The sequence below is a fragment of the Neomonachus schauinslandi genome, chromosome 1 (genome assembly GCF_002201575.2).
Source record: "Neomonachus schauinslandi chromosome 1, ASM220157v2, whole genome shotgun sequence".
NCBI classification, from domain to species: Eukaryota; Metazoa; Chordata; class Mammalia; order Carnivora; family Phocidae; genus Neomonachus; species Neomonachus schauinslandi.
Genome location: NC_058403.1, coordinates 196,258,377 through 196,285,830, shown reverse-complemented (window position 1 = coordinate 196,285,830; position 27,454 = coordinate 196,258,377). Strand labels below are relative to the sequence as shown.

The 27,454-nt window shown below is 59.9% G+C and overlaps 2 protein-coding genes across 6 annotated transcripts; both read right to left on the bottom strand.

The window, feature by feature from the left end:
* Positions 1-1,862: 1,862 nt before the first annotated feature.
* On the bottom strand, positions 1,863-5,609 carry LOC110577591. Its single transcript, XM_021686972.1, has one exon. The coding sequence runs from the start codon at positions 5,607-5,609 to the stop codon at positions 1,863-1,865; it is 3,747 nt and encodes a 1,248-aa protein (XP_021542647.1).
* An 8,526-nt stretch (positions 5,610-14,135) lies between these two features.
* Positions 14,136-27,423, bottom strand: MST1R (macrophage stimulating 1 receptor). 5 transcript variants are annotated; one of them, XM_044917113.1, is made up of 20 exons: positions 25,940-27,423; positions 22,915-23,103; positions 22,703-22,831; positions 22,380-22,550; positions 21,677-21,828; positions 21,152-21,317; positions 20,902-21,038; positions 20,322-20,483; positions 20,133-20,226; positions 19,778-19,990; positions 19,529-19,675; positions 19,287-19,449; positions 18,793-18,876; positions 18,502-18,717; positions 18,058-18,138; positions 17,723-17,904; positions 17,494-17,603; positions 17,058-17,223; positions 16,509-16,645; positions 14,136-14,746 (listed from the first exon to the last, which is right to left on the bottom strand). In XM_044917113.1, the coding sequence occupies exons 1-20, from the start codon at positions 27,170-27,172 to the stop codon at positions 14,491-14,493; spliced, it is 4,188 nt and encodes a 1,395-aa protein (XP_044773048.1). In that variant the 5' UTR covers positions 27,173-27,423; the 3' UTR covers positions 14,136-14,490. The 5 variants fall into 5 exon arrangements, with proteins under 5 accessions (XP_044773048.1, XP_044773053.1, XP_044773047.1 ...); XM_044917118.1 differs by having other exon boundaries at positions 18,502-18,714; XM_044917112.1 differs by having other exon boundaries at positions 18,793-18,894; positions 19,778-19,987.
* Between the last annotated feature and the right edge of the window lie 31 nt (positions 27,424-27,454).

Sequence of the window (27,454 nt, the reverse complement as noted above, 5' to 3'; positions counted from 1 at the left end):
GGAGAAGCAGGCATGGGGGATTTAGAGGCGGGGGGAGAGGTGGTTCGCTAGAGCCCTGCCTGCTGCTGGCAGTGCTCCACCTCTTCTTGGTCGTGTGCACACTCCATGTGCCTGTGGGTGAGCGCACGTGGCGGGGTGTGCGTGTACACGTGTGAGTGTGTCTGTGTGTGTGTGTGTGCATGCGCGCTCATGCCGAAGGAGATGGCAAGAGCACAGTGTGCGCGGTGGTGCCCAGTGGCACGTGGGTCTGCATTCTGTGTGCACCCAGGCGTGCTTGCTCGCGCGTGCACGGGGACACTGTTTCCAGTCCCTGGAGCCCCTGGTCCCTGGAGCCACCAGTCCCCTTCCGGCCTGACACAGGCCTCAGGACTGGGGAGGCTGAAGCGGGGCGTGAAAGCGGGATGGGGGGAAGAGGCTGGGCCGTGCCTAAGGGCTGGCAGGGGCTGCGACGACCCTACATCGGCGGCTATTTGCAGCCTCCCCACCCAGGGCAGCCCTTCGCTCTCAGGCATTGCGGGGATAGCCGGGTCTTGGCCCTTGGTGGAGAGAACAACCTAAAGATGAGAACCCAGGGTTGGGACTGGGGCCTGGCTTGTCCCTCAGCCCCCGCTCAGGGAGGGAGGCACGGGCAAGGCAGGGCTTCGGTGTCTTGGCTTCAGGCTGCGGCCACCCTCCGGGCAGGAAGTAGAGGTACCAGCTGGATGCCATCCTCTCAGCTCTTCTAGGCCATGGACTAGGCCCACGTGGAACTTTATTCCTACCTCCGCTATTCGGAGCTAGACCGGGTCAGGGGCCATGGCTTCTCACCAGCCCCCCCGCCCCCCCCCCCCCCCCCGGCCAGAGGAATGGCCTGAGGTCCTTTAGCATAGGGCAGAGCCTGGGAAAAGAGCAGGGGCAGTTGGCATTGGCATTGTCCAGGAGCCTCTCTGAGGATACCTGCCCTCCTGTGGGTGGGGATAGCCCAGCTTGGAAGGCTGAGGAGGAAAAGGGAGCCCAAGGTTGAGAGTTCTGGCTCCCACCAGAGCTAGCCAGTCAGAGACAGGAGAAAGTGGGAGCCTCCCTCTCCACGGAGCCTACAAAGCCGGCCAGACCTCATCACTCAGCACAGGTTGTACCACCCACCCAGGACCCAGGACTTGTCTGCCACCCCCCATGACCCTGACTTCCTGCCCCAGGGCACCAAAGGCCAGCACTCCCATACCCTCATATTCTGACTGGCCCGCAGAAGCATAGAGCTCTAGCCGAAGTTCAGACTTTAGGGGGCACCTGCATTACCAGGCCAGCTCCCCCAAGAAGCCCAAACTTTGACAGGTGCCCTCCCTTGGGGGCCACAAACGCTCCACGTCCCCAGCCATCTTTGGAACTGTTAGGCTGTTGTCCACGTTGCTGTCCTCAGCCCCCCGTAGAGGGCCCAGGATGGAGGAGGGCGAGCAGTCTTTTCCTCTGGAGCTAGGGGAGGGGGCTGTTCCCCCCCTTCATGACTCACTCCAGGCTGTGTGGGTTATTACATTATGTTTGAAATTGCCATGGCAACCAGCTGGCAATCAAGGGTAATTGCACTTGTCGCCGGGGCAACGGGGCAAAACCCACAGCAGCCACTGTGTGTGGTTGCCCTTGGGGGTGCAGTAAAGGTCAGGCTAGACCCGAGCCAATGCCAGCCGAGGGGTTCTGAGGTTCTCTGGAAAGGATAGGATTGCCAGACCCCATGGAGTTCCCATGTGCGGAGGCAGGGTGTGCCTTGGGAGTGCCGGGGCCCCCGTCCCTGACTCCGTGCCCGGCCTCTCTCTGTCCTTCCCCACGCCACCGTGTGTCTAAAACAGGCCACAGTGCTCGAAGTCAGCAGAACCAGAACTTTTATGTGCTCACAGATGGTACTTGTAGATGGCCCAAGGGCCTTCCTCCTCGTACTCATGGCGGCTGAGCCACAGACTCTGGAAGGAGTCCCGGGACGCCATGATGGAGCCTCCAAGCCAAGCAGCGACAGCACGGTGGGGCGAGCCCAGCACAGTGGCTCGGGGGCCCAGCTCCTGCCTCAGGCGCTCGGGAAAGCCATTCATCAGGGTGCCGCCGCCGTCCAGCACCACATTGGCCAGCAGCTCCTCCTGCTGCTTGGCCTCCAGCCGGCTGATGCTCAAGAGGGCCAGTTGCGGGAGGCCAGGCTGGTTGAGGCCTAGCAGACTGGGCTGGAAGAGGGCCTCAGGGCAGCAGAAACGCTCAGAGCCCAGTGTGATGACCTGCTTGTCTGGAAGCACGAAGTCCACCCGGGCCTGGGGCTGGGTGCGGGCCATCTCAGCCGTCATGTTCATGGCCACGTAGCAGCAGGCCTCCTTGATCTGGTTGACCAGCCCTACCTTGGGCGGCGAGTGGCCCCCTGCCAGCAACAGCTGAGCCAGGTACTCAGTGAGGTCGGCACCAGCCACATCCAGACGGTAGGTGTCCAACGGGGCCAGATTCCCAGTGAGGATAGGTGCCACGTAGGAGGTGCCGTGGCCACTGCCCAGCACCAGCCCAGTGGTGCGCCCGTAAGCGTAGAGCGCCAGCAGGGCCTGATGCGCCGTCTGCATGGCAGGCACGTGGAAACGCTCGAAGAGTATCTCGGCCACCTTCTCCCGGTTGGTGCGCGGTGAGATGGGCGAGTCGGCCACCAGCACAGCCAGCTCCTCCGGCCGCACGCCCAGCCTGCAGTAAAACAGGTGCTGCCACAGCCCCTCCAGGGCGTCCCAGTCGGAGACCACTCCGCGGTTCAGCACCGAATAGGAGGCCTCCTGGTTCTCAGGCACCGCATCCCGGGGCTCGGCCTGGGCCGGGCGCTGTAGCAGCTGCACACGGGAGGGCACCACGCTGAGGACATGGTCCTCCCCGGCCAGGCCACATTTGGTGAAACCTGTGCCCGTGTCGATCACCACCGCTGCCATGTCCCGGTAGGGGCCCCGCGAGGGGCGGCAGAGCATGAGGGACTGCGCCGGCAGAGCATCTGTGCTGGGCACCAGCTCGTAGCAGGCCCCGCGGGGCAGGCCGAGGTGTGCAACCACCGATGAGTGCGCCATGTCCTCGGGTGTCAGCTTGAACCAGGGACCCTGGGGCTCCGTGCCCACCATGGCCACGGGCAAGACCTTGCAGCCGGGGCCAGGTGTGGAGAAGGTGACCAGGGAAAACTGCTCCTCCTGGGTGCCCGGGGAGCCGCCAGGTTGCCAGGAGGAGAGCCGATGTGTGGACATCGGATCAGGGGCACCGATGTCGACCTTTTCTCTGTTCATGTAGACACACACATCCTCAGGGGCCAGGGGCACCTGAAGTACCCCCACATGGGCCGGCAAGCTCAAGTGCTCCCCTTCCTGGCACAAGGTGGAGGCCTGGCCAGGTTCCCTGGTGATGGGGGGCCCTCCTGAGACGATGGGCTCTTTGGAAATGGGGGGTTCTTGAGAAAAGGGAGGCTGCCCAGTGAGAGAAAGCTGCCTGGCAAGAGGGGTTCCAGTGAGAAGGAGCTGACCAGGAAGGGGGAGCTGCCTGGTGGAGGGGGGCGGCTCAGCTAGGAGTGGCTGTCCAGAAAGATGGGTCGGCCTGGTGAGGGGGCACTGCTCAGCAGAGGGAGGCTGACCAGTTGGAGGGGGCTGTCCAGAAAGGGGATGCTGCTTGGCTAGAGGTGGCCGACCACCGAGGGAGACCTGCCCAGCACCCTCAGCCCAAAGGCTGTCAGGGTGAGCAGTAAGGACCTCTTTCTGGTTGTGGTTGCCTATATCCTCCTGAAGCAGGGATTTGGGCCCCTCCTGGGTTGGGGCTTGTGGGACAGGCTCTGGGGTCTGCTCTGAGTTCACCCACTGCAGTTTCTTGGGCTGGACTGTGGAGGCATCTTGCATCCTGGAAGTGTCCAGCATCCAGATGGTACGGCTAAGTTCATTTTTTTCAGCATCAGATTTGGAGCAGCCCGGACCATGGCCATGGCTCAATCTCCTCTCACCAAATTGGAGGGGCATCCCCAGTGGAACGGGCCTAGTGAACACTCTGATGGGGGTCTCGGCACCAGGGGAGTTCTGTGACTCCAAGTTGAGCCTGCCCTCCTTGGGAACCAGGGCCACCTCTCGGTAGCTTCCAGATGAGAGGCTGGAGGGCACAGGGCTGGACAGCATGGGCGAGGTGGACCAGAAGTTGGAGCGATTGTTGTCAGGGGAAAGGATGGGCATGGCTAACGGTGGAGCGGACAACACATTTTCGGGGACATAGATGGATGGGTGGCTGGGCATGACACCCAGCAGCACTGCCCGTGGACCCATGGGGTCATGGCACAGCAGCCCCATCCTGGTGTTCCCCGTGGCCATATCGAACACCAGCACACGGTCTTCCATAGCATCCCGGAGCTGGCAGGTAGGGGCAGTGGAGGGGGGGATCTGGATGGCTTCCCTGGGAGACTGGACTGGTGACTGCTTGTGGCAAGACACTTGGTAGGCAGACCGTGGCCCACTGGAGCAGGTATTGTTGCAAACGTTGAGAGGCTGCTGGTCTGGCCGAGAGCTGCAACTCCCCTGGTTATTCCTCTGGGACTTGGGGCTACCCAGAGGCCCTGAGCCTGGTGTTGGGCTGCCTGGCCCAGAGGTACAGACCGGCGGCTTCTCCGCTGGGTTCTGGGGCAGGTTGGATAACACCTGCATTTTGGCAACCTCGAGCTCCTGGACATGGTCTGAGGACTCATTTGGAGAAGGCGCTGGGGTGGGAGGCTCCTTCTGAAAACCAAAATCCACTTTGTCCTGGCAGGATGAGACCACTTTGGAAGACTCCAAGAGGACTGGCCGTTGGTTGCTACTCTTCCTGAGCAGGGGGTCTTGGGACAGGCCACTGGTCATGGTAGCGGTGTCTGTCGAGTGATCAGAGTTGTAGGTGTCAGTTTCAACTGCTGCCGGCTTTGGAGTTGGAGCCACAGCTGGGGCATCTGCCTGAGTTGGAGTTGGAGGAGCCTGGGCCGCACATGGGCACTTGCCCTGGTCCTGACCTTGGGCTGGAGCCGGGAGAGGACCTTGGGCTGCGGCTGAGCCCTCGTCCCCCGAAAGGAAATAGGGTAGCCACCGGCTCTTCCTGCTGCCCAAGGGGGCTACCTGGTCAGGGCTGCAGGGGCCTTTGCCCCAGCCCACCAGGACTTTAGCTGGAACCTTGCCCTGCCCTGCAACCTGCACCTGAGCCCGGGAGCGGCAGAATCCATGCTGGATCGAATCACTGATGCTGTCACTGTGTGTGCACACAGGTAGGGCCAGGGTCCTGTTCTCCATGCTGGGATGCGCTGGGGTTCCCACGATGGAGCTCGGAAACGGGCTAGTAGAGGGGAGTCTCGGGGCATCTTGGGAGGCCTGCTCGCAGACACACTGGGAGCCAACCTCAGCAGGATCCTGGTGTAGCTGGTGAACGGGCTCAGGGGCATGGGCCTGGGAGGCAGGGCCACAGGTCCTATCAGTGATGGCCTCAGTGGACAATGACAACCCCTGCGCGAAGTATACAGATCCCGAGTTTACCCATGGTCCCTGGGACCCTCTGAGGCCACCCCCCGGCTGCTGGCTGCTGGCCGAGGGGTGGCCTTGGGGGCCCGGTGGATCAGAGTCCCCCACCTTCTTGGTGACTTCCATAGTCCTGCTCCATGCCCTAGGGGCCCTGCCCCCACTTCATTGCCATGGCAACCCCACACATCACAGCCCCTAGTGACCTGGGTGGGGGGGAGGTGACAGAGTGTGGGAAACCAGGGGGGCCCCACCCCCCTGAGGAACGGGGCCTGCCCAGGGAACCTTGGGAGACAGAAAGGCCCAGGGACCCTGGTGAAGTCTGCCAACCCTAGGCCAGCCTCCTCTCCCCTTACCAGCCAGGTGACTGACTACTCTCTCCCCAGGCCAGCAGTAGGGTGAGCGTGGTGCCCTTGTGGCAGGAGCTGGGAGTGGCGGTGTAAGGCCAAAGGAGAAAGGTAGGCAGGGGAGACCGGCATTCCTGGTCTACCTCAGATGCCAGACTTGGTTCTTTCTCCTCTCTTTCCGTGGGGCAACTTGAGACGTTAGCCCTGACCCAGGGATGAGTTCCAAGTATGTGACACAAGGCCCTTTGGGGATCAAAGCCCCTTTACCACTGAGTCCTGGGACACAGAAGAGGGTGAGGGGCCCAGCTCAGGCCCGGGCTCCTCTCCCCCGTATTCCCTGGCCCCTGCTCCAGGACAGCAGCTCCTTGGCAGTCTTTCTGCTCCAGATGGTTCTCCTCTGCCTGTGCCTCATAGAGCCCCCTCCCCAGAGCCACATGTCCTTGAAGCCTAGAACCAGTATCCCACAGAAGTGGGTATGGGGGCGACAGGGGTGGGGGTGGGGCCTTTGCTCAGAATCCTCAAGTCAGAATGTTCTAGCTCTTGTCACATTGTGTCAACTTGGCCAGGAGGGGGGCAGAGCACTTAGCATAGGGCTAGGCCACAGTGGACACAGGGCCAGCCAAGTGGCAATTATATACAGATGGGGCACAGTAAGGACACAGTGAGCACAGGGCTAGGCTATGGGGTGCGGATATGGTTGGTGCCGGACTGGGCACACAGTGGGCAGAGCTGTGTATGTAGTGAGGGCAAGCTGGACACAGGACTGGGCCTAGAGTGGGCACATAGGAAATGTAAGCTATTAGACTGGGTGGACACTCCCACCCTCCCTTTCTTAGATGGGCAAACATAGGACAGAGAGGGGTGGACGACCTGCCCAGGCCTAGATGTGTCCTACAGCCATAGAAGACAGGCCTGGGCAGCAGTTTGGGGACCCACCCATTACCACAGGCCTACTCTGGAGGTTCTGACCTGGGACGGGGTCAGCCCTCCTCCCTCCTCCCAGCTGTGAGCTCTGAGCCTCTTCCTTCTGGTCCCCAGGCCTGTGTCCTTTCAGGCCTCAGTCTTTCTGCCCAGGAAACAGGTCTGTGGAGAATGCAGCTATCGGCTTGTCCTCTGAAGCCGTGTTTTCACAAAGGTTAAAAATAGTGCTTACAGTTGGCCGTGGGGTGTGAAACGACGTGACCAGGGACCAGGACGGGCACTGTGCAGCATCTGCATCTTCCTGACAGGCACTGGGCAAAGCCTGACTCAGCCCCATTCAGGCCCCCGGGCCTCCTCCACCTCCCCCAGATGCTGCCTTCAGTTCGGCGTGGGGACAGATGTCTCGGACGCTACTGCTCATCCCCCACTACGGCCCAGGAAGGTGGCAGAGCCGAAGGGTCCGTGGCCTGCTTCCGTGTATGCACATATGCACACACTCACTGAACACTATCAACTTCATTAATCTCTGGCCCTGAGCAAACTGATTTCTTCCCGCACAACAGAGATGCTCGTGGCAGCCTCTAGCGCAGGTGCGGGGCGGGGGGAGCTGGGGAGGCAGGGAGGGAGGCCCTGAGAGCCCCCTGCCTGTCCGACCACTCAGCCATCCCCATCTCCTACAGAAGTGGGGCAGAATCCTCCTTTCCAGGGCTGGGAGCTTTGTGAACAACTGACCTGAGATATCTTCCTGAGGTATCCTCAGGAAGGGAGGGGGGCAGAGCCAGCTGAAGGGTATGGCCCATGAAGGCAGGCCCAGAGAAAGCAGTCCTGAGAGAGGAGAAAGCTCTTCCCCCCTGGGAAGCAAACACCCCTTATAAGAACAATGACTGGCGCTGATTGGGTTCTTCCTGCGAGCCGGGCAGTGCTGAGGGCTTGTAACCCAGCCTCTTAGTGATTGGATGAGCTGGGCATTCTCATCCCTATTTAACAAATGAGGAAATCAAGGCACAGAGAAGAGAGAGAACTCACTGGGAGGGATCTCAGCGAAATGAGCAGTAGAGCCAGAATTTGAAGCCAGGCCACCAGGCTCTGGATCCACACTTCTGAAATTTAGGTACCACCACTGGATCCCATGCCCAGGACTGGCAGGCATGGACCCTGCTGGAAGGGAGCCAACATGCCTCCCTCTGAGTGCTGCAGCCCCAAGCCCCCACCTAAGCTGTGTCCCACATGACACCTTCTCCTCCTCCCAATAGCTTAGCAGGTGGCTCAAGACTGGGTGGGGCCTTTTCCCTGTTGGCACCTCTAAGCCAGTGCCCTCCTGGGAGCCTGGCATCGCTGAATAGGGGCCAGCTACACACCTTGCTGAACCAGGCTGAGTCCTTTGTACTCAGAATTCTTGCCCAGCGAAAGCCCACTGCATTTCATCCAGGTAAGGGGAGGGGCAGCAGGGCAGCCAGAGAGGCTCCCAGGCTAGACCCCTTCTGCTGAGCCCCCAGGGTTCGGGCAGGGACATTGCCACTGTACCCCTCCCCCCTACATGTTTTTAAACAGTCTCTCACCACGAAGAAGGGCAACCAATTCTATTTCTGATTCTGGAAAGTGAGGAGGGCCAACATGTTGCCATGGCAAACTGGAGAGCCCCTCCCCGAGGCTGAGCCCATTCCCCAGGCTGAGGGCTCTCCGGGATAGGGGGGCGTGCCCAGAAGAACTGGAAGAAGCCCAGTCTGAAGACAAGGCCATAAGGAGTCTCCTCTGTGAGGGCAGGTCCTGACATCACCTCCTCTCACACCTCACCTGGCCCTCTCTGATCAGGCCTTGGGGAAAGGCCCTGACCCTTGTGGAGAGGGTCAGGCTTCAGGAGATGGAGTCAGGGTACTCTGAGAAACCATTCTTCCTTGTGGATCAGGCTAGAACCCTCCGACCTAGGATGTCTTGCGGGTGGTGGGCAGGAAGGGCATCGAGGGGAAAGGGAAGGTTCCAGGACTAGCCAAGTCTCCCAGACCTGATTCTCCAATGCACCTGTATTTTTGGCTTCTTTGTGTTCTCAGGAAACAGCTCTGTCAAATCCTTGGCCCTGCACTCTTCCAGTCTACCTGTCTTCCCCTCCCTGTGCCCTGGGAAGACTCTGGATATCTCCAAAAATCTAGGATCAAAAGTTGCCATAAAGGGCTCCCAGCGGAGGCAACCACTTGGTAGTGGAGTGAAAAGCAAGGCCTGTTTCCCCAGAGGTTTATGCCCACCGTCCAGGAGCTCATACACCAGCCCTCCTGCGCCAGACCCTGAGGATGCAGATGGGTAGCATTTAGATCTGTGAAGGGAGGGCCTTCTGGGTAGAAGCACAGCCCAGGTAAAGGCAGGCTTCTGAAAAGACCTAAAAGGACGTTGTGCTCCAACCTGCTCGGGGTACTAACGAGAAACCGAGGCCCTCAGGGAGGAAGGAAGCACCCTTGGTCTCCTGGCTCCACAGACTGTTCGGTTGTGTTCTGTGTTTCCCTCTCCTGACCCTCCTCCCTGGGGCTATCCAAGTGACCTCTGAGCACTAACATCCTGCTTCCCTGAAGCCTGTCCTGGCCAGGGTGCACTCATTCCAGAGAGGCAGCGGGGCCCTCCTCCTGCCTGGTCTCCCTGCCTGACCCCGAAGGAAGACAGCCAGGGTGCAGAGAACTCCAGCCCCAGGGGAGCCCTTGGTGGGATGAGGGGTGATAATCTACTCCTAATCTGGAATGTGGAATGCAGATCCAGGAGTGCCAGGAGGATGTGGCTTTTGAGCTCTAAGGCATAGGAAATTTAAATAACAGATGTTTAAACAACCTTCCCTGCAAGCCGTGGTGCAGTGACCCCTCTGCTGAGACGTGTTACAGCTTAAAAATAGCCCACAATGAACTGCTCTGAGCTCCAATTGACTCAAGCTTACGTAACTCTGCGTGAAAGATGGCCAGCCGCACCAGCCCGGAGGGAGGGCGAGGGCACAGGCGCCCTGAGGGCCCGGGGCTGAGGCCAGCAGCATCCCCAGCCGGGAGCCAAACTAGGTGGGGACAAAGGAAGTGCTTCTGGAAGCACACATCATTCCACGACTATTGGGAAGAGACCTCTGACCACATCTGCAGAGAGGAGCTGAGATCTGCCCTCCCTTGGGGTCCTTGAAGAACCCAGGCCCCGTGGAGGGAGGGGGCAACTTTAAGAACAGGTGGCTGGGTCAGAGCCCGTGGGCAAGGGGCCATGTGGGAAGGGTGACTGGGGCTGCCCAAAGGATTCTTTTTCCCCTTCGAAGAGGTGGCCCCCCAGCTGGGAGGAACACGCCAGCAGGACTGATGCCTGGCTGAAGCTGGTACCACCGTGGAGTCCAGGAGAGGAGCTGGCTTCTTGAGAGCCTCTAAGTCGCTACGGTCCGGGCTGCACAGGTGAGGCTCGTGACATGGGGAAGTGAGCACTGACTCCCAGCTGACTGACGATCCTGGGATCCTGCTCTGAGTCCCCTGCCTTTCCTGATATGTTCCCAGATCCCAAGTGCCCAGGCCAAGACTGACCACAAGTGGGCATGCAGGCGGCTAAACCAACATGAGAGGGAACAGAGGAGAGAAGGCAAGGATGCCCCTGGCATCGGGAGCCTCATGAGCTCCCTCTGCCTCTGCCCTTGCTGAGCCCCAAGGATGCAGCAACTTCCCTCAGCTCCTACCACCTGAGTTCAAAATAGGAACCACCACGGGCCTCACATCTGAGCTTCCGCGGAGCAACAGGGACAACCAGGGCCTCCTGTCACAGGCCCAGCAAGGGCAGGCTGTCAGGGCCGTAAGTGCCCCTGTTTCCCTGATAAGGTCAAGGCTGCCAGATGGGTGGAGTAGAAGTTGTAGGGGAATGAGTAGCAATGGTAGGGCACAATCCCAGAATGATCTTGGGATTCTCATCCTGCAAGAAGAGTGTGATCTCGGTGTCTCCCTCTAAAGGGCACTGTGACCGTCCCTGCTAGGCCTAGCCTGAATATCCTGGAACCAGGGACAGAAAGATGCTCAGGGCATTGGAGGGATAGAGAACAAGATGCAGAGGCTGTGGGGAGGCTCAGGAGCAGAGCCACCCTCCCTTATAGAGCCTGGAGCTGTGAGTTCCTATCTGGGATGGACTGATGGGGCTGGGGCGTTCAGGAGAAACAGTCATTTCTAAGGATATCAGAGTGAGATGGCTGGGATCCAGGTGTCACACCTATGGACTGAGCGGGGTCAGGCAAGCCCTGCCAACTGCTGGGCATCTCCTGCCAAGCTTTGGGCCAAGGACTCCCACCAGGGGAGGACCAAGCATGAAGGCCATGGCTCCAGGTCACCATCCTTAAGCCTGAAGAACCCAGCCCACCCAGGAAGCTACCACAGCCGGATGTGAATGTCACAGCTGCCCAGGCTCTTCTGGCATCTCACTCGTTGGGTTAAAAACCCTGCCTGGAACAAACCTCAAAAGAGTGGCAGGAGAGAACGTGGCTCAGCCGGCCCCTCTGTACCAGATGGGGAATACTGGGGGCCCTTCACCGAGTCATCCCCACTCCTCTGGGCTGGTGTAGCTCCACCTCTGGGCTGGTTGGACCCTCACAGGGCCAGAGCAGAGGCTCTGAGTGAAGAGATGCTCAGATCCTGGGTCTTCACAGAGGGGAGTTCTCCAGTCCCAGCATGGAATAAAAGGTGTTCTTCATCAGGGCCAGGTAGATGGGGCTCCGTGCTCGGCTACCGATTCCTGGGGCTGCTTCTCCCCAGGCAGAGGCAGTAATTGTGGGATGCAGCCTGGGCCTCTCTGAGCCTCAGACACTCCCAGCAGCAGCCATGCCCCCCCTCCCCGAACCTGGCACTGGGGTCCTGCTCTCTCCTATAGGCAAATGAAGTAGCACCACTGGTGGACCTGTGGCCTCATGGGCTGCACGGAGGGAGTGACTGGTGAGGCCAGTGTCCCAGAAGATCCCAAGGTTTGGAACGGGTCAATATCTGGAGCTCTCAGGTGTGACCCCAGAGGGCCTTGGGATCCCTGGGAAAATTCTCTGAAAGGCTGGGATTGAGGCCTAAGGAGGATCTCAGACCAGACCCATGGCCCCCCATCAAAGCAGGTCGGTCGGCCCCATGCCTGCTCTCCAGGTGCCAGACAACAGTGACACCAATGGGCAGTCAGGAGGCTGTGAGTCATCTGCAGCTTCCTTGGCCCCAGCTCCCATCCTGGCCTCCCTCCAACCTTTACCGGCACCTGCTTGCCCCCAGCCCCACTGGGCTGCGATAGAGGGAGATGAGGCCAGAGAGCTGGTACCTGCTCTCCACAGCTCATGGTAGAAGACTGGACTTCCAAAGCCCCAAGAGAAGCCTCTGCTCACCCCATCCCACCCTAGTGGCAGGCCTAGGCCCACCATGGCCACCAGCAACCTTCCCGTTGCACCGGCCACCCACCGTGGCTGAGATACTACTCAGGCCTCCCCCAGGGGAAAGGCAGCTCAGCCTTCGCTGGCCCTGGAAGCCACTCGGAAACCTTCTGTCTCCCCCAGCCCATCTGGGGGCCTAGAACTAACCCTCCTTTTCTCTTCTCCCTGGGGGCCCCTTCAAGAATTTGAAACCCTGAAGCAGTTCTAGTTCCTGACACTCCAGCGGGACTTGCGACTACTCAGGTGGCTCTGAGGATGGAGCTCAGAGCCTGGGGGCTGTAGCGCTGGGAGGAGGAGGTGCAGCTGTACCATGATCCAGGGGCCCAAGCACCTGCTTAACTGGGGTCCCTCTCTGGAGAATCCTGGCCTTGGAGGCCCCTGGCTCAGAAATATGTCCGAAGTCCGATATTGTGGTTGCACAGAAAAGCTGACACCCCCTGAGCTGTCCCCTATCACCCTTTTCTGAGAACCCTCTCCTGCTAAGCTCCCCTCCCAGGCACAGACCCCCTCTCTTATGAGCAGGCGAGCCAGTGGTCCATGAACTTCAGAGGCTCAGTGGGAAAGGAGCCTCAGTCCAGCTTCAGAGAGGCCTCTGGGCCTTCTCCTCACTCCCCACCCAAGGCTGGGAGCTCTCTTCAGATCCCCAGGATGAGGTCAGGGCAGGAGGACTGCAAGTTGGAGAGATGGAAACAGCCCTTTCTAACTAGTATGGGGACTACAGCTGGGGGGGTACTCTAGGACATTCCACTCATCTTTCTTCCAACCTCAGGGAGACACAAAGGATTCCCCCTACACACACACACACACACACACACACACACACACACACACACACGGACCAGAGGTCCCTGGCTGAGCATGCAAGCCTACAAAACCTCCTCTAGGTCTGAGTGAGGATCAGAGGTACAGTGGTAAACAGGCAGAGTCCATCTCTACCTCTCCAGATCATAGACCCCTGATCTTTGGAACCCTGCGCTTGAGCAGAAGAGCCTCCTTTTAAGCTTTATCCACATGTCCTCGGGGTCCTTAGGCTCCCCATGGCAGGGCCTCCTTTGGCCTGAGATGACAGTGTAGGCAGCAATATGGGTAGAGAACAGCTGGGCAGCTCCATTCCCAAGGAAACCCCCACTCAATCTACCAGGGAGCTCTTCCTCCAAACCCAGGGTTCCATGTGTGACAGGGCAAAGAGCTGGGAACTCACAGGAGAGGGAGCTTGCTCCCCTTAGGGTGAGCTGGGGTCTCCCAACTGGCAGGATGGAGGCCACAGGGGTCCTGAGCAAGACAGAGGAATGAGAATGACCACGATGCACACCCTGGGCCCCGTCACTGGCATGCCAGCCGCCCCCTTTAGCATCCAGGGTGTGGGAGAGGAGCAGCATGAGGAGGAAACTGTTCTTGCTCTCCGGTGGCGTCTGCCCCTCTAGTGGCTGTTGTGTGGTGGCCTTGACGAGTATAAATAGCCTGGGCCATCCAGCATCTTGAAGCTGGTGCCTTGAAAGTGTGGAGCTGAGGCCTTGTTGCTGGCTCATCTCTCTCAAGGCTGCAAGGGCAATGCTGGCAGGATTTGGGGGGAACAGCGGAACTGGTCTCCATGCCCTGATAGTGTGTGGGGGGGAGGGGTCTGTATATGTGTGAGGGGAGCTGCAGGTGGAGCAGCGAGCTCTGAGAAGGGCTAGAAAGGGACAGACACGGGCTGGCTACTGCACGCCTGGGTACTCAACCCACCCTTCTTGGTTCCATCAAGAAGTCCCCAGGGCCCTGTAACCTGGATCGGGGCCTTGCCCTGCCCTTCCTGTTCCCTGGAGCCTTCTTGCTGACCCTACCTGTTTCCAGCCCCAGAGTCTTTGAATGTGCTGCTCACTTCGCCCAAAGCTCTCTTCCCACACCTCTGCTTCTGGCACAGTTCCCACCTGACAGGGCCTTAGCAGAAATGTCACCTCCTAGGGAGGCTTCCCTCACCTCTAGTCTCTCTCTAAAGCTGCCCTCCATTCCCTCAAAGCAGCCTGCCTCTCTTTCAGAGCACTGACCACAATTTGCACTCGAATATCCGTTTGTTCATTTACTAGTTCAAGGGCCAGTGCCTGTGCGGTCACTGTTGAGTCTCCTGTGCCCAGCAGGTCGGGCACACACCGGATACCCCATAAATACTCATTGCATCGAGGATCACCCCACTGCTCCCTCTGTGGAGTGAGGGGCCAAGGGGCCCTGCTCCCTCGGGTCGCCCCTGAAGGTTCAGGGGCAGAGACAGGACAGAGGCCAGCTTGGGCTGCCCCGGGCCTGGCAGGGCCCAGAGGCAGGTTGGGACGAACTCCCTGGCTGCTAGGCAGGGCCGGTCCCTGGGGCCTGCCTCGGGCTGGGGTCACGTGGGCTGCGGTGGCTCTGAGAGAGGCCGGGGCCGACCCATGCTCCTGTGCACAGGCGTGGTCTGCGACTGTCCCAGGGGCTTGCTGGCCTCATCCGAGGCACCAGGGCCCACGTTCACGTAGGCTGCAGGCAGCTGCACGTAGTGGTCCCCGAGCAGCCTGGCCACCACGTGCACCACTTCCTCCACCAGCACCGCGAAGGTGGGTCTCACCGCCGGGTCCGAAGCCCAGCAGCGTTGCATCACAGCATACCTGTGGGGGGAGGGCCATGTCAGAGCAGGGTGCATCCCCAGCTGGAGATTCCGGGCGGCCCACCCGCTGTGAATCCCCGAGGGCAGGCCACACAGCGATGAGGACAGGTGACAGGGCCTACTGCCGAGCGCTGCCCAGTCAGGGGCGGCTCTTCTCAGCCTTGCGGATTGCTGTTCCAGTCCTGCCTCCCCACCTGGCAGAGGCCCAGTTGTCCCGAAGGTTAAGAGCTTGGACTGCCGTGCCCAGTGACCTGAACAGTGTGATCTTGGGCAAGTTCCTTAGGCTCTCTGTGCCTCTGGATCGTGCCCTGATCACAGAGCTGTTGGGGCAGAGGGTGGGAGGACGCGGGTAAAGTGCATAGCTTAGGGCGCAGTTCGTGAGCTATCACAGTTATGTCTTTTAGGAAGGAAGCCCGTGTCCGGTGAAATGGGGATTAGAAGTCCTGAGCCTCGGACGTGGGGGGTGGCCCCAGTGGCACCGTGATTCCCAAGCTGTGTTTCTCTGGGTTTGCCTGGTGGGTCCTAATACGTGCTTCTTCATCTTGGAAATGCCATCCCTGCCTTAAGTGACACTAAGTGCCCTGCACACAATAATCTCCTAATTCTCAGACTCTCTGACAGTGGTACTGTCATCATCCCAACTTTACAGATGAGGAAACTGAGGCCTCGAGAGGAGAATGGACTTGGCCTGGTCTAATGGATGCTGTGGCGGTCCACTCAGATCCCAGCGGCGGCTGCCGGCTCTTGCTGAAGCCCTCCCTAGGAAGTGCCCTAGGCAGAAGACAGCTGCCTTCCCCAAGCTCTCACTGTGACCAGTGACTTACTAATGTCTAGTCCCGGGACCAGGCCCCTTGATCTAAATTTTGTAATACTCCGAAGAGCCACCCCAGATCAAGCAGCCGCTGTGGGATGGGCTACAGCCTCTGCTGCATCACAGGGCATGGCAGCCCAGCTTCTCCCCCAGCCCAGTCCCGCTTCCCTGGCCCCCAGTCTACCAAGAAACCCCCGGTCCATATAGCCCCTGCTCAGAGGCTCTCTCAGGGAACCTGACCCGGCGGGGCAGATGGGCGGTAAAGGTGATTTCCCTTACTTCAGACCAGATGCACTAGTGAAACGAAAAATAAAGATCAAACCCAAGGCAGGCAGGGCCGGAGGAAGGGTTACTCATACCCTTTTGGAACACAGCCTGAGACAGGAGTCATCAACCACCTTTACCTGTGACCTGGTTCTTCCTGTCCTAACCACAAAGCCCTGGGCACGGGCAAGGCACGCGGACCACTTCCGCAGCTGAACCCTCGCATAGACCCACCGGGCAGGCACGGGGACAAAGCAGCTGCCACCGTGCCTTGGGAACAGGGAATCTGAAACTATATTCAGTAGGGAAAAATCCTGATCTGGAGATGTGGAGGGGGCTAGTGTGGGAGCTAATGGAACCTTTCCTTGAGGTTAAGTGAATGGAAAAGATGGAAAACAGGCCCCCTTGGCGGGGGTGGGGTGAGAGGAGTGCTGAGAAATCAAATCACTGGCCTCAACCCAGACTCTGAGTGGGGAGTACCGTTACCATGGCAACCATGATATCCTTCCAGCACTCAGCCCCAAATGGGGGTGGAACCGGTCCACAGATGAGGAAACTGAGGCCCAGAGAGGGGCCCTTTCCAGGTCGACCAGAGGATCAGTCAGAGAGCCAGCCGAGAGCTTTGTCTCCTGCTCCTCCCTTGTTTCTGGGGCCCAACTCCCTCCCACCTCCACCTCCGCATACTCACAGAGAACTGGGGCAATACTCAGGCTGGGGCAGGCGCCGACCCTGGGCCAGGAATTGAGTGAGGTCGAAAGGGTCAATGTGGGGGTATGGTGGGGCGCCCCGTGTCAGCAGCTCCCATAGCAGCACACCAAACGACCACTGTGGGAAGGGGAGAGGAGACTCAACTCTTACCCCAAATTTGGGGGCAGGTGGGCCCCCCAGGTCCTCTACCTCCCAGAACCCTCCAGCTGGAAATCAATCAGAGCCCACTCCTCAATACCTCATAAGCATCTTCCCTCAGTCTCTTCTTACCACCTGACCCTGCCCAGAGTTGGGCCTGGGAAGGCCCTGTATTGTCGGCAAGGAGCCAATGAGTTCACAGCCCCCTCGTGCCCTGGCAAGAGGAGTCCATCTTAGACCTGCTCCAGAGGTGGGCAAATGGGCTGTGTGGGGGGCTGCTCAGCTTGGGGACTCCCAGGACTCAGATCATCAGCTGGAGCTGAATGGGCAAGGCCAAGGGCTCTCCCAGGACACTGAGGCCTTGTGGACTCTGGGACAGGTGTGGCCTCACCACGTCAGACTTGGTGGTGAATCTGTAGGTCTGCAGGCTCTCCAGTGCCATCCATTTGACAGGGAGGCGAGCATGGCGGCACTGTCGAACGCTGTAGTACTCCTTGTCCAGGATGTCGCGGGCCAGGCCAAAGTCAGCCACCTTGACAGTGAATGACTCGTCCAGCCTGAGGGTGGGAGGGAAATAACACTCAGGACTGGCCCCCACCAGGCCCTGAACCCATTTGTTCCAGGCCTTCACAGGGCTTCAGAGCCACAGTGTCCAATCTAAGCCTGCGCAGGGCAGACAGAAAAACAGAGGGCCGGAGAAGGGTGGACATGCCGAGGGCTGCACAGCAAGGGCTGGAGTGGGGGCCCTTCCCTGAGGTGCCTTTAGGCAGCTGCACACCCTGGTGCCCTGCCCCCCTTGCTTCACCCCAAATGCTCTGGCCCCTCACATGCAGTTCCGAGCAGCCAGGTCCCTATGCACAAACTTCTGCTCTGCCAGGTACTCCATGCCGCGGGCTACCTGAAGGCCAAAGCTGATGAGGTCCTTCACTGTGGGATTCTGGGGGCCACAGGTGAGTCAGTAAGCAAGGGCTTAGCAACGCATCCCCAGCCACTGCCCACGTCTCCTGACCCCCTCCCCGCCTCCCCCCGCCTGCCCTGGGCCACCTGAGCACGGACCCGCTGGGGAGAGCGGATGAACTGAAGCAGGTCTCCATGGCGCATGTAGGGAAGCAGCACACGGGGCAGCCCTTCCGGTGGCAGCATGATACCGATGAGAGCCAGCACGTTTCGGTGGTGCAGACCACGCATGAGCAGCCCCTCGCGCAGGAAGGCCTCTACCTCCTGCACCTCCGTGATGCCTGCAGGGTGGCTGGAGTCAGGCTCAGACCAGGGAGACCCTCTGCCAGGGTCAGATGGGGAAATGGAGAAGAAAGGTCTCCTGCTCTGGGTCACTCAGCAAGGTGGGGGAGCACAGCAGGGCCGGGGACCGTCCTGGCCTCTTCCCCACTTACGACTCAGCGACTTGATGGCACAGTGGATTCGATTCTGGTCCTTGTCTATGTATTCTCCATGATAGACAACTCCAAAGTGGCCTGGTGAAGGGGAGATGGTGAGGGGGCCCCAATGGCCTGGGGTGCACACCACATGCTGTCACCAGCAACCAAACCCCAGAGCACCAACTGGCCAATCTGACATTAAAAACAAGCAGCAGCTACACGGTGACAGAGCCTGCAGCCCACCCATGCCCGCCTAATCTGCCCCAGAATCCACTGAAGACAGAATGATTTCCTACTCCACAGGTGAGCAAATGGAGGCTCAGAGAGGTTCTGTGGTATTCCCAAGGTCACAAAGCTTGGTGAAAAGGCCAGAGCGGAGTCCTGCCTAAATGTCCCTTGAGCCCATGCCATCTCAGGACTCCATCTGTGCCCCAGCCCCACCTGTCTTGGCCCCCACACCTTTGCCAATGACTCGGTCACTGTGGGTGACCACCCGCTCATGGGGGATCAGCACATCCTTGACTTCGGCCAGGAGCGCAGAGTCCAAGTCCCCAAGCTGGATGGATGCTGTCCGCAGCAGTGGGACGCAGGACCCATCCCCACTGTCTGAGGAGGACGCTTTGTGGTCCCGGGTGGTGGAATCCGGACCATCCGGACCATCGGCATCAGGGGCTGCTGTGGAGGAGATGGAGTGAGGGGCCTGTGGAGTAGAGGGTGTGGCTCTAGCTTTCAGCGCTTCCCCCAGCTCACCAAGGCCATTTCTGTAGTCAGAGCCCAAGCGGAGCACAGGCAAGGGCACGGCTCCGGCCCTCCGGTCCAAGGACACCAGGTCGCCTGGGTTTAGAGAGAGGACTGTGGAAAGACAGCCCTTGGTGGCCAGCCTCTCCAGTGCCCCAATGGTGAAGGGGAGATGGTGAGGGGGCCCCAATGGCCTGGGGTGCACACCACATGCTGTCACCAGCAACCAAACCCCAGAGCACCAACTGGCCAATCTGACATTAAAAACAAGCAGCAGCTACACGGTGACAGAGCCTGCAGCCCACCCATGCCCGCCTAATCTGCGTGGGGGATGGAGGGCAGGGACGGTGGAGGGTTAGGGCTGAAGCCCAATGACTTGGCGGTCTGCCCTGTACCCAGGGGGTGTGGGCAGACCGCCAAGGCCTGGGCAGAAAGAGGATACAGAGACTTGGAGAGGCCATGGTTTGGGGGTACAGGCTGAGTCGGGAGGGGAGTGGAGAGCTCACCTAGCTGTTTCCTCCGCCAGTAGCTGAAGATCAGCGCAGCAGCCAGCACAGCCACAAGCAGGAGCAGGGCCAGCAGGAGACCGAGGAGTAGCCCCTGGGGGACCCCCTCCAGGCCCGGCCGTACCACCCTGCCCAGGATGTGACATTCATCATCCACGCAGACCTGGGGGCAGGTAGCAGCTCAGGCCCAGCCTGCAAGCCCCGGCCCACGTCTCCCGTGGAGGGCCAGCTGAGCTGCCTACCTGCAGGGGGACACCGTCCTTGTCGAGTTGCAGGGAGGGGGGCAGGGGGCAGATGACCACATCTCCCCAGAGCTCATGCTGGCAGCTCTTACCATCCACGGTCACGTTCACATCCACACAATCAGCCACTGCGCCCAGCCCAATATACTGCAGAGACAGTCATGAGGACTGGCCAGTGCCCCCATCTCCTTTGGGCAAGGCTTCAGCCCTAACCCTCCACCGTCCCTGCCCTCCATCCCCCACGCTTACCTCAAACTTAATGGCATGCTCCTCAGGCTTCAGTGGAGCCAGGTCAATGCTGGGTGGATGTGGTGGGGGCAGGAAGCGAAAGCCTGGCAGTGTGAAGCCAGCAGCTCCATCCCCCCGGGCGCTCAGGTTCCCCGTCACCCACCCCTGGGGGCTTCGGACCACATATTCGGGCAGGTGGCACGAGTGCTGCTCCGGGAGCTGCCCCTCACACTGCTGGGGCCCAGGCAAGAGTGGTTAGCCAGGCGTTCCATCTCCCGCCACCCCGGTCTCCTCAGCCCAGCGTGGGGTAGAGCTGGAACTCAGCCTTCCTCCCTCCTGGCTAGTGCCCACTTGGCAGCTGCCCGTGCCCACTCACCCTGTTTTCCACTGCCCTAAGCCCATCATGGAATGACAGCACTAGGCGCCACGCCGAAGTCAGATGCTGGCCACGGATGGTGACGTGGGAGCCACTGTGGAGCAGAGCAGTGTGGTGGGCTTAGGGTGCTCTCTCGGGCTGGCTCCCTCATTCCTAGGAGACCAGAGCGGGCAAGGGGGTGGCACTTACATGTAGCCACAGTTGGGGCTGATGCCCAGCACAACAGGGTCTTCCAGGTAGTGGAAGTTCCAGGAGCCAGGCACCACAGCGCCCCCCACCTGCAGGTGAATGGGAACGCTGGCCGTAGCCGCCCCAGGGGGCGTGGTGCATAAAAGCTGCCCCTCGATGACCCTGCAGAACGGGGTGGGGGATTGGGCTCAGGATCACCCTCCGTGATGGCCAGACCTACCTTCTCCAAGGGTCGGCCAATCCCTCCCAGTTCCTCTGTTGGTCATCCCAACCTGCCCATACTCGGTGGGTCTGTTTGAAGATGGGGCCATTAAGTCTTCCAAGAAGGCGGGGTGGGAACACGTTCCCCACAGCCTTGGTTGGAGCTAATAAACTCTGTGATGGGCTGTCTCACCATCCCCAGACCGCCTCTGGGCTGAAGGGGGCAACAGAGCCTTCTTCCTGGACCTGCTCCCTACACTGACCATATGACTGAGCGCTCCTCTCTCTGCCCTGGCAGGATCCAAGTCCCACGTGGTAAGGGCTCCCCGGGGGGGGGGGTGCCCTGTAGCCTCCCCTCCCCTGGCCTGTTGGCACTTACCGTTCCAGTGGGCACTCAGTCCCATTGACCAGCACAGCCTGGCTGGTGCCTAGAGACAGGCCCTTGCCTTCAAGGGTGAGGCGGGTACCCCCTGCCCGTGGGCCAAAGAGGGGTTTTACTGATGTCAGCACTGGCTCCTAAGAGGGTATGGAGGTGGCTTAGCTTGGCATAAGAGGCCTTCCACTCCAAGCCCCTCACTGCCCATATTGCCCGGCTGGCCAAGGGCACAGACAAGGCAAGGTGGCCTCACCATGAAAGAGAAGCCTTGTAGCATGGAGGTGCCATCTATCCGGAAGTGCTTGCCTGGGGGCATGTCGGTCACGGTGAGGCTGATATTGGCTGGTCCAGCTGGCTGCATGTCCGAGGGCTCCACCTCACACTCAAGCTCCTCTACAAGGTTTTTCCGGGGCACTGGTCTAGGGCACCAGGGGAATCCAAGGTCAGTCAGGGGTCACACAGGCTTGGGTGCATGCCTACCACATATCAGGTCTGCCCTGAGGCCAAAGACGGCATCTCTTCACTCCCCTTCCTCCAGGGTAGGCAGGATCTGGTGAGGCAGGGACTAACCTTGCCCAGTTCCACGACTCCACAGATGGGTAGGGCATATACAGGCTCAAGAAGGGACAGAGATGTCTCCTCAGACACCAAGCAGCCAGAACCACTGCAGCTTGCCTCCTACCTCCTTGCCCCCAGCAAGCAGAAGACAGGGTCTCAGAGGGAAGGGGCTGCTTGGTCACCCCTGTCAGGGACAGAAAGGGCAGAGACCAGATTATACCTGAGGTTTGAACTGTCCAATCGGCAGGGACTTTGGCCCACGGTGACTTGATGGGTGCCCTCACGCACCAGATCAGCAGGGTTCAGGTAGAAGTTGGAGCCACACAGGGTCAGCCTTGTGCTGCCCCTTCGGGGTCCACTCTGCGGGTAGAACTGAAGAGGGGGAGAGAGCCTGAGTCCCTTGTGTGGGTCAGGGCTCTCAGCTGTCTGCTTTCCCCAGAGTTTTTGGTCATGCCCCTTGCTTGCCCTCCCTCCAGTCCCCTAGGCCACTCCCTAGTCCTCACTCAGGCACTTTTCTGCCTCCAAGTCTCTGCATGTGTCATCCTCTCTACCAAGAATACCCTTCTTGGCGATACTGAGGACATTCCAGGCCTGAGGATCATGGTTAAGACATGCTGACCCCCCGCCTGGGGGGACGTCAGACTCTTGATTTTGGCTCAGGTCATGATCTCAGGGTTGTGGGATCAAGCCCCATGTTGGGCTCCACCCTCAGCAGGGAGTCTGCTTAAGATTCTCTCCCTCTCCCCCTTCCCCGCTCACGTGTACATATGCACTCGCGCTCTCTCTTAAATAAATAAATCTTTAAAAAAAAAAAAAAGAAACTAAAAGAAATAGTATTTAAAAAATTTTAAAAAGACATGCTGAGCCCCACCCCAGGCCTAGCTTGTCCCACCCTTACCTGTGCCCTGCCAAGCAAGTCATACCTCAGTAAGCTCAGGTGGGCAATGATCCTGTTGCCAGGAGCCAGGACACTCCTTCTGCCGGCCACACATGTCACCACACCAGCCACAGCCCATGAAACGCTGTGCCCGCAGACAACTCCCACAGGTGAGGAAGTGGCGGCAGCCCGGGCCCTGGATAGGTACCTGGAAGACCTTGGAGTGGCAGACAGGTGGCTCAGGGGTGCTGGGAGGGGGAACCAGACCCCATAGACGCCCTGGTTATTGTAGGTCAGGGTGGCGGGATTGGATGGAGGGGCTATGCTCCCACAGTCCTGGCTCCAGGCCTGACCCCAGTCCCACCTTACCTGGTCCCCAGAGGCAAAGAACAGGTGGTCTCCGAGGCGACTGACATCCCGTTGCGTGGGCTGCCCGTTGCTGCCCAGTGAGAAATTGGACACATACAGCAAGTAGTTGAGAGATCTGGCCAGTTCCACCTGGGACAGGTCAGCTGTGAGCAAAATGGAAATGCGGATGGGGACCCAGGGACAGGGAGCCATGGAGATGGTGGGAGTCCTACCTGTAGGATGCGCCCATCGGCTGTGCCCATGTGGGCCACTGTGACATTGTCGAGGCGTGTCACGTGCAGTGCAGTGACCTGCACTGGTCCTAGCAGCCCGTTGAAGAGGTCCACACGTAATAGGCTGCCGCTGACCAGGAGAGGGAAGTGATGGCAGCTGGTGTTGTGGCTGGGGGCCTCCAGGCCAGGCTGGGGAGGGCCAGGGAAGGGGTCAGGGCTCATCACCTCTGTCAGTGACCACAGCAGCCCAAACCCCCATCCCTTACCTAGCTTAGCTAGATAAGGCCCCACGCCTGCCACTTACCTGCCCCCTTCCACCTATGGGTCTCTCAGAGGCCAGGAAAGAAGGCTGGAAGACCGGCTTCTCCTATGCCTTGCTCTGACCTGCCATGTTCATTCTGATAATGACTTAGAGTCTTACGGGCCCAACCCCATTCCGTCCTCACAACCGCCCTATAAAGTGGGTGCTCTCACCACTCCCATTTTGCAGATAGGGAAATGGGCTCAGAGTGTATTTGGTCACTTGTCCGGGGTCTTACAGCCTCTCAGGAAAGGAGCCAGTAAGAAGTCCGAGCTCTTGACCAGTCCTCTTCCGCCCCCTGCCGGTTATGCCCTGCACTTCAGCCTGGGCTTCTGTTTCCTCTCCAGTGTAAGGTGGCTAAACTCTGAAGGTAACTGAGCCAGCATGGGATTGGTAACATGGTCCTTCTCCCTGAGATTCCAAAGATCTCCCTGCACCTCCAGCTGCTACCTGGATCCCCTTCAGGGTACAAAAGGGGAAAACCGAGGCCTGAAGGCTAGGCCCCAGGGATTGTGAGACACCTCTCCTCTGCTCTTAACGGGAAGGTGTTTGAGGGGCTGCACTCAAGGCTCCAAGGCAGGACTGTGGAAGCTTCTGAGAAATCAGATCAGGGTAAAAATGCAAGGTTTTGGAGGTGAGTGCAAAGCGCAGGCAGGGCTAGTAGCCCTAGCTGCTTGGGACCTTCCCTTGCTAGCCCTGAGGCTCCCATCAAACCAAGTATGCTTAACCTAGTGCTCAGACCTCGGTGCTGATCAGGAGCCCTGGGGGTGCAGAGCTGGGCGCAGAAACTCTACACACTCTTCGTCTGTAGCCTGGGTGGGTGGGAACTGGGACTCTGTCCTCACTTGAGGCAGTGAAAGGGGCCTGGCCTTCGCCGGAAGCCATCCAGGTGTTTTCAGCATGACTCAGGGACAGGTGAGGCTGAGGGGTGGAAAAGAGGCCCTACTCCAGTCAGGGCCACACCCCTGTCTGCTTGCCCCTGGGTTCCAGGGTCTTAGCTCTGGGTTTCCAGGCTTGTCTATGAGCCCATGGCTCCTGAAAACATGACTCAAGTGTCCAGGGCCCCACAGAGGAGGGTGACTGCTCCAGACTTAAACCCTACCTGAACCCACAGAGGGCAGGTGCCAGATAAGAGCCCCACAGGCTTCCTGAGGCCAGCCACAATCAGCACACAGTGGGTGTAGCCCTGGAGACTACGTGCCCCGTCACCAAGCAAACACAGTATAGGCTGGTTCACACACCTCCCAGGGGCCTGGCCAGCTTGTGAGCCATCTTGAGATCAGTCCTCCTAGAACCTGGCACTGCCAACTCATGCTGGCTGTCTTCTGACCTACTGACCACCAGCCAAGTCAGGGAGAGGTTCTGACTCCCCGAGGGAAAGCGAGGAGGGCAGGCGGGGCTGCCCAGGCCCAGACGAGGGCCCTCCACCCCTAGGGTCTCTGCAACCCAGAGAGACTCAGCTGAGGGAGTGAGGCTGGAAATCGCCCACTCCTCGCTGTCTGTTAAGTTCTCCTCCCACGTCTGAGGCATCAATAAGAGCTAGAAAGGAATCAGTGGGGAATGTCACAGAAGGGCCAGGGCCACAGGGCAACCAAAGACTCTGAGAGCAGTGCCTGTGAGTCAGCTCACTGAAAGACCACTCCTCTAAGGCTGTTCACCCCGTTGCCTTGGTTTAATCTCTTATAAGCTAGGGTAGGACTGTTTCAATGGCTCTAAAGGGTCGGTTTGGGTTTTATCCTCAGCATCTTTTAACGAATGTCCTGTTTGTCTCTCCTCCAGCTCCCTGACACCATGGCTGGAGAGAACCTGGGTAGGGCCTGCTGGAAAGAGCCCCCAGTTCAGCATGGGCTGGGAGACCTCCTGCCTGGGGTGAGAAGGGAAACTGGAGCAGGGCCCCGACTATAGTGGAAGAAAGCCTGGGACTCCTTAGTGGTGAACCAATTCCAACCACCCCTTCCTAAGGCTTTACTCATCCCCAGATGTTTACAGTTGCTTGCACAAGACTGGGGTGAGCCTCCTGGAATTTACAAGAGCCAAGCCGCCTCCACCATGTCCTACATCCTCCCCACAGAGAACTCCCATAGAGAACAATCGGGGATGAGTGTGTCAGTGAAGCCCAAGCCATGGAGGCTCTTGGACAAGCCCCCAAACTTCCAAGGCCCAGAAGGCTCCCTGAATTGGGGGTGGGGGCTTTCTCTGACAACTCCTGCCCACCCTCTTTGGAGAGCAGAACAAAACAAGTGCTTCCAAAGGGAAAACAGAACTGTGTTGGTGAGCAGCTGTATCTGTGTGACTCTGTTAGCATCTGCCGTGTGGGGGGCTGTTTCTCTGTGTATGTGCCTGAGGGAATGTGTGGTGGGCCGGTAGGAGGGGATCCCATCCTTCTACCCGGAGTTTGGCAGTGTGTCTGCAAGAGACAGTTGTGATGCAAGCTGGTTCTCACACAATCTGGGAAACTACCTAAAAAATCAGAGGCCATGGTAACTGAGAGGGTGAAAGAGCAAAATGGAGGAGCAATAGGGGCTAGCCTGGCTGGGAGGTGAACCTCCAAGGTAGCCTGGGCTTGGCTGATCCCCGCACCCCGGCACCACTCCACGCCGCTGCCCCAGTGCTAAGGAACTGGGTGGAAGAGAAAACTTCTCCCCTCCTCCCCTTTCCCCTCTCAGCCCCGCTCACTGGATTCAGCCACCTGCTCCCAGGTGAGGGTCCCTCCTTTCTGCTCACCGGGTTGGGGCAAAAACTGGGCGACTGGAAGAAGTTGAGGCCTCGCTGCAGGCCGTGGAGGACAGGAGACTCACAGCAGCGCTTCACACCCTGCTCGATGAGAGTGTCCACCAGGTCGATGGGAAAGGCACAGACGACAGAGTTGGGACTCACACCGGGGCTGCTGTCTCTCTGAGCCGAGAAGACTCCAAATAGAACTTCCTGGCCCTCGGTGATGCTCAGCTCCGTGGCCAACCGGCTGCCCACGGGAGCCGTGTGGGCGGCTCTCAGTACCGGGTAGGGCTGTCCTCCCTCAGAGGCCCTGCGGCGCCGGCGTTTGGGCGCAAATCGGCAGTCGAGGACCAGCTCACGGTAGTCGTCCAGGTCGGGCTCAGCAGCGCTGAGCCGTGCCAGGCGCGAGTGCAAGGCGCCCGGGGGGGCTGTCTCGCTGACCCGCTGCACGGTCAGGAAATAGACAAAGTCGCCGGCGCGGAAGCTGTACACGTACTCGATAGGGTAGGAAGCCAGATGCTGGGGCAGCACCGACAGTGCTGCAAAGCCGGGTGCGAATCCTGAGGCATCGGCCTTGAGGCGCCGGATGGACACTGAGCGGGGGCTGAAGCTCGCGGCCACCGACTCGTCCAGCGAGGATGCTGAGTAGAAGTAGGAGGCATGGCCCTGCTCAACCACGGTCACGACGGTGCCCAGAGGGCTGGCCACACAGTCAGGGCACTCCTCAGGTCGGTTGTGGTGGGCGGAGAAGAGGCAGACTGGCGGTGCCAGGTGCAAGGCTGTCCCTCTGGGCTGAAGCTCGTGCAGGAAGCAGCGGCCATGCAGGCTCGAGCCGCAGCTGACCAGGGCGGGCAGCGCGGGCTCCAGTACCAGCACCTGTGCATCTGTGTCTTCCTGTGGGCCGTGGGGGCTCGGGCCACAGGCTGCACATGTCTGGCAGCCAGGGTCCCCAACAGGGCCCGTGGCCAGGCTCTCTACCGGCTGCAGGCCAGGCCCAAGCACGTACAGGCGATTGCGTGTAGCCACGAACACTGCACTCCCGTCCTCGCCGCCCTCGTAGGTCGTTACGGCCTGCACCGGAGCTCCGGCCAAGAAGCTGGGCACCTCGTACTCCACGTCAAAATCGCGCAAGGCAGCGAAGGAGGTGTGCGGGCACTGCCAGGACCCTGTGGCCAGCAGCGGCGGCAGCAGCAGCAGCAGCAGGAACAGTGAGGGCTGAGACGGCAGCGGGAGAAGCTCCATCCAGGCCCAGCTGGGCCCCGCAGGGACTCCTGCAGGCCCGGGCCTGGCTGGGAGCAGACTCGAGGGATGTCGAGGCTGGGACCCGCGTCCAGAGCCGGTCCTGAGAGCCCTCCGGCAGCTGAGCCCCGCCCGGGGCTACCGTGACGCCCAGCGCCCTCCCCTGCCCTCGGGTCTGAGCACCTGGCACCAGGTGGACACACAGACACCGCCAGGGAACAGAGAGGCCGCCTCACCTGCCGCCCCAGCTGCCGCCCCAGCTGCCGCTCAAAGCCTCAGCTCAGA

What these genes read in the sequence shown, in the direction of transcription:
- LOC110577591 (XM_021686972.1), bottom strand. Translation starts at nt 5,609, where the DNA reads ATGGAAGTCACCAAGAAGGTGGGGGACTCTGATCCACCGGGCCCCCAA.
- MST1R (XM_044917112.1), bottom strand. Translation starts at nt 27,172, where the DNA reads ATGGAGCTTCTCCCGCTGCCGTCTCAGCCCTCACTGTTCCTGCTGCTG. An exon ending in CCAGTTTTTGCCCCAACCCG is followed by an intron (nt 23,104 to 25,939) that starts GTGAGCAGAAAG and finishes GGCCCTCCCCAG; the next exon opens with CCTGGCCTGGAGGCCCCCAG. An exon ending in TCATCCGCTCTCCCCAGCGG is followed by an intron (nt 17,604 to 17,722) that starts GTCCGTGCTCAG and finishes TGTGGCCCCCAG; the next exon opens with AATCCCACAGTGAAGGACCT.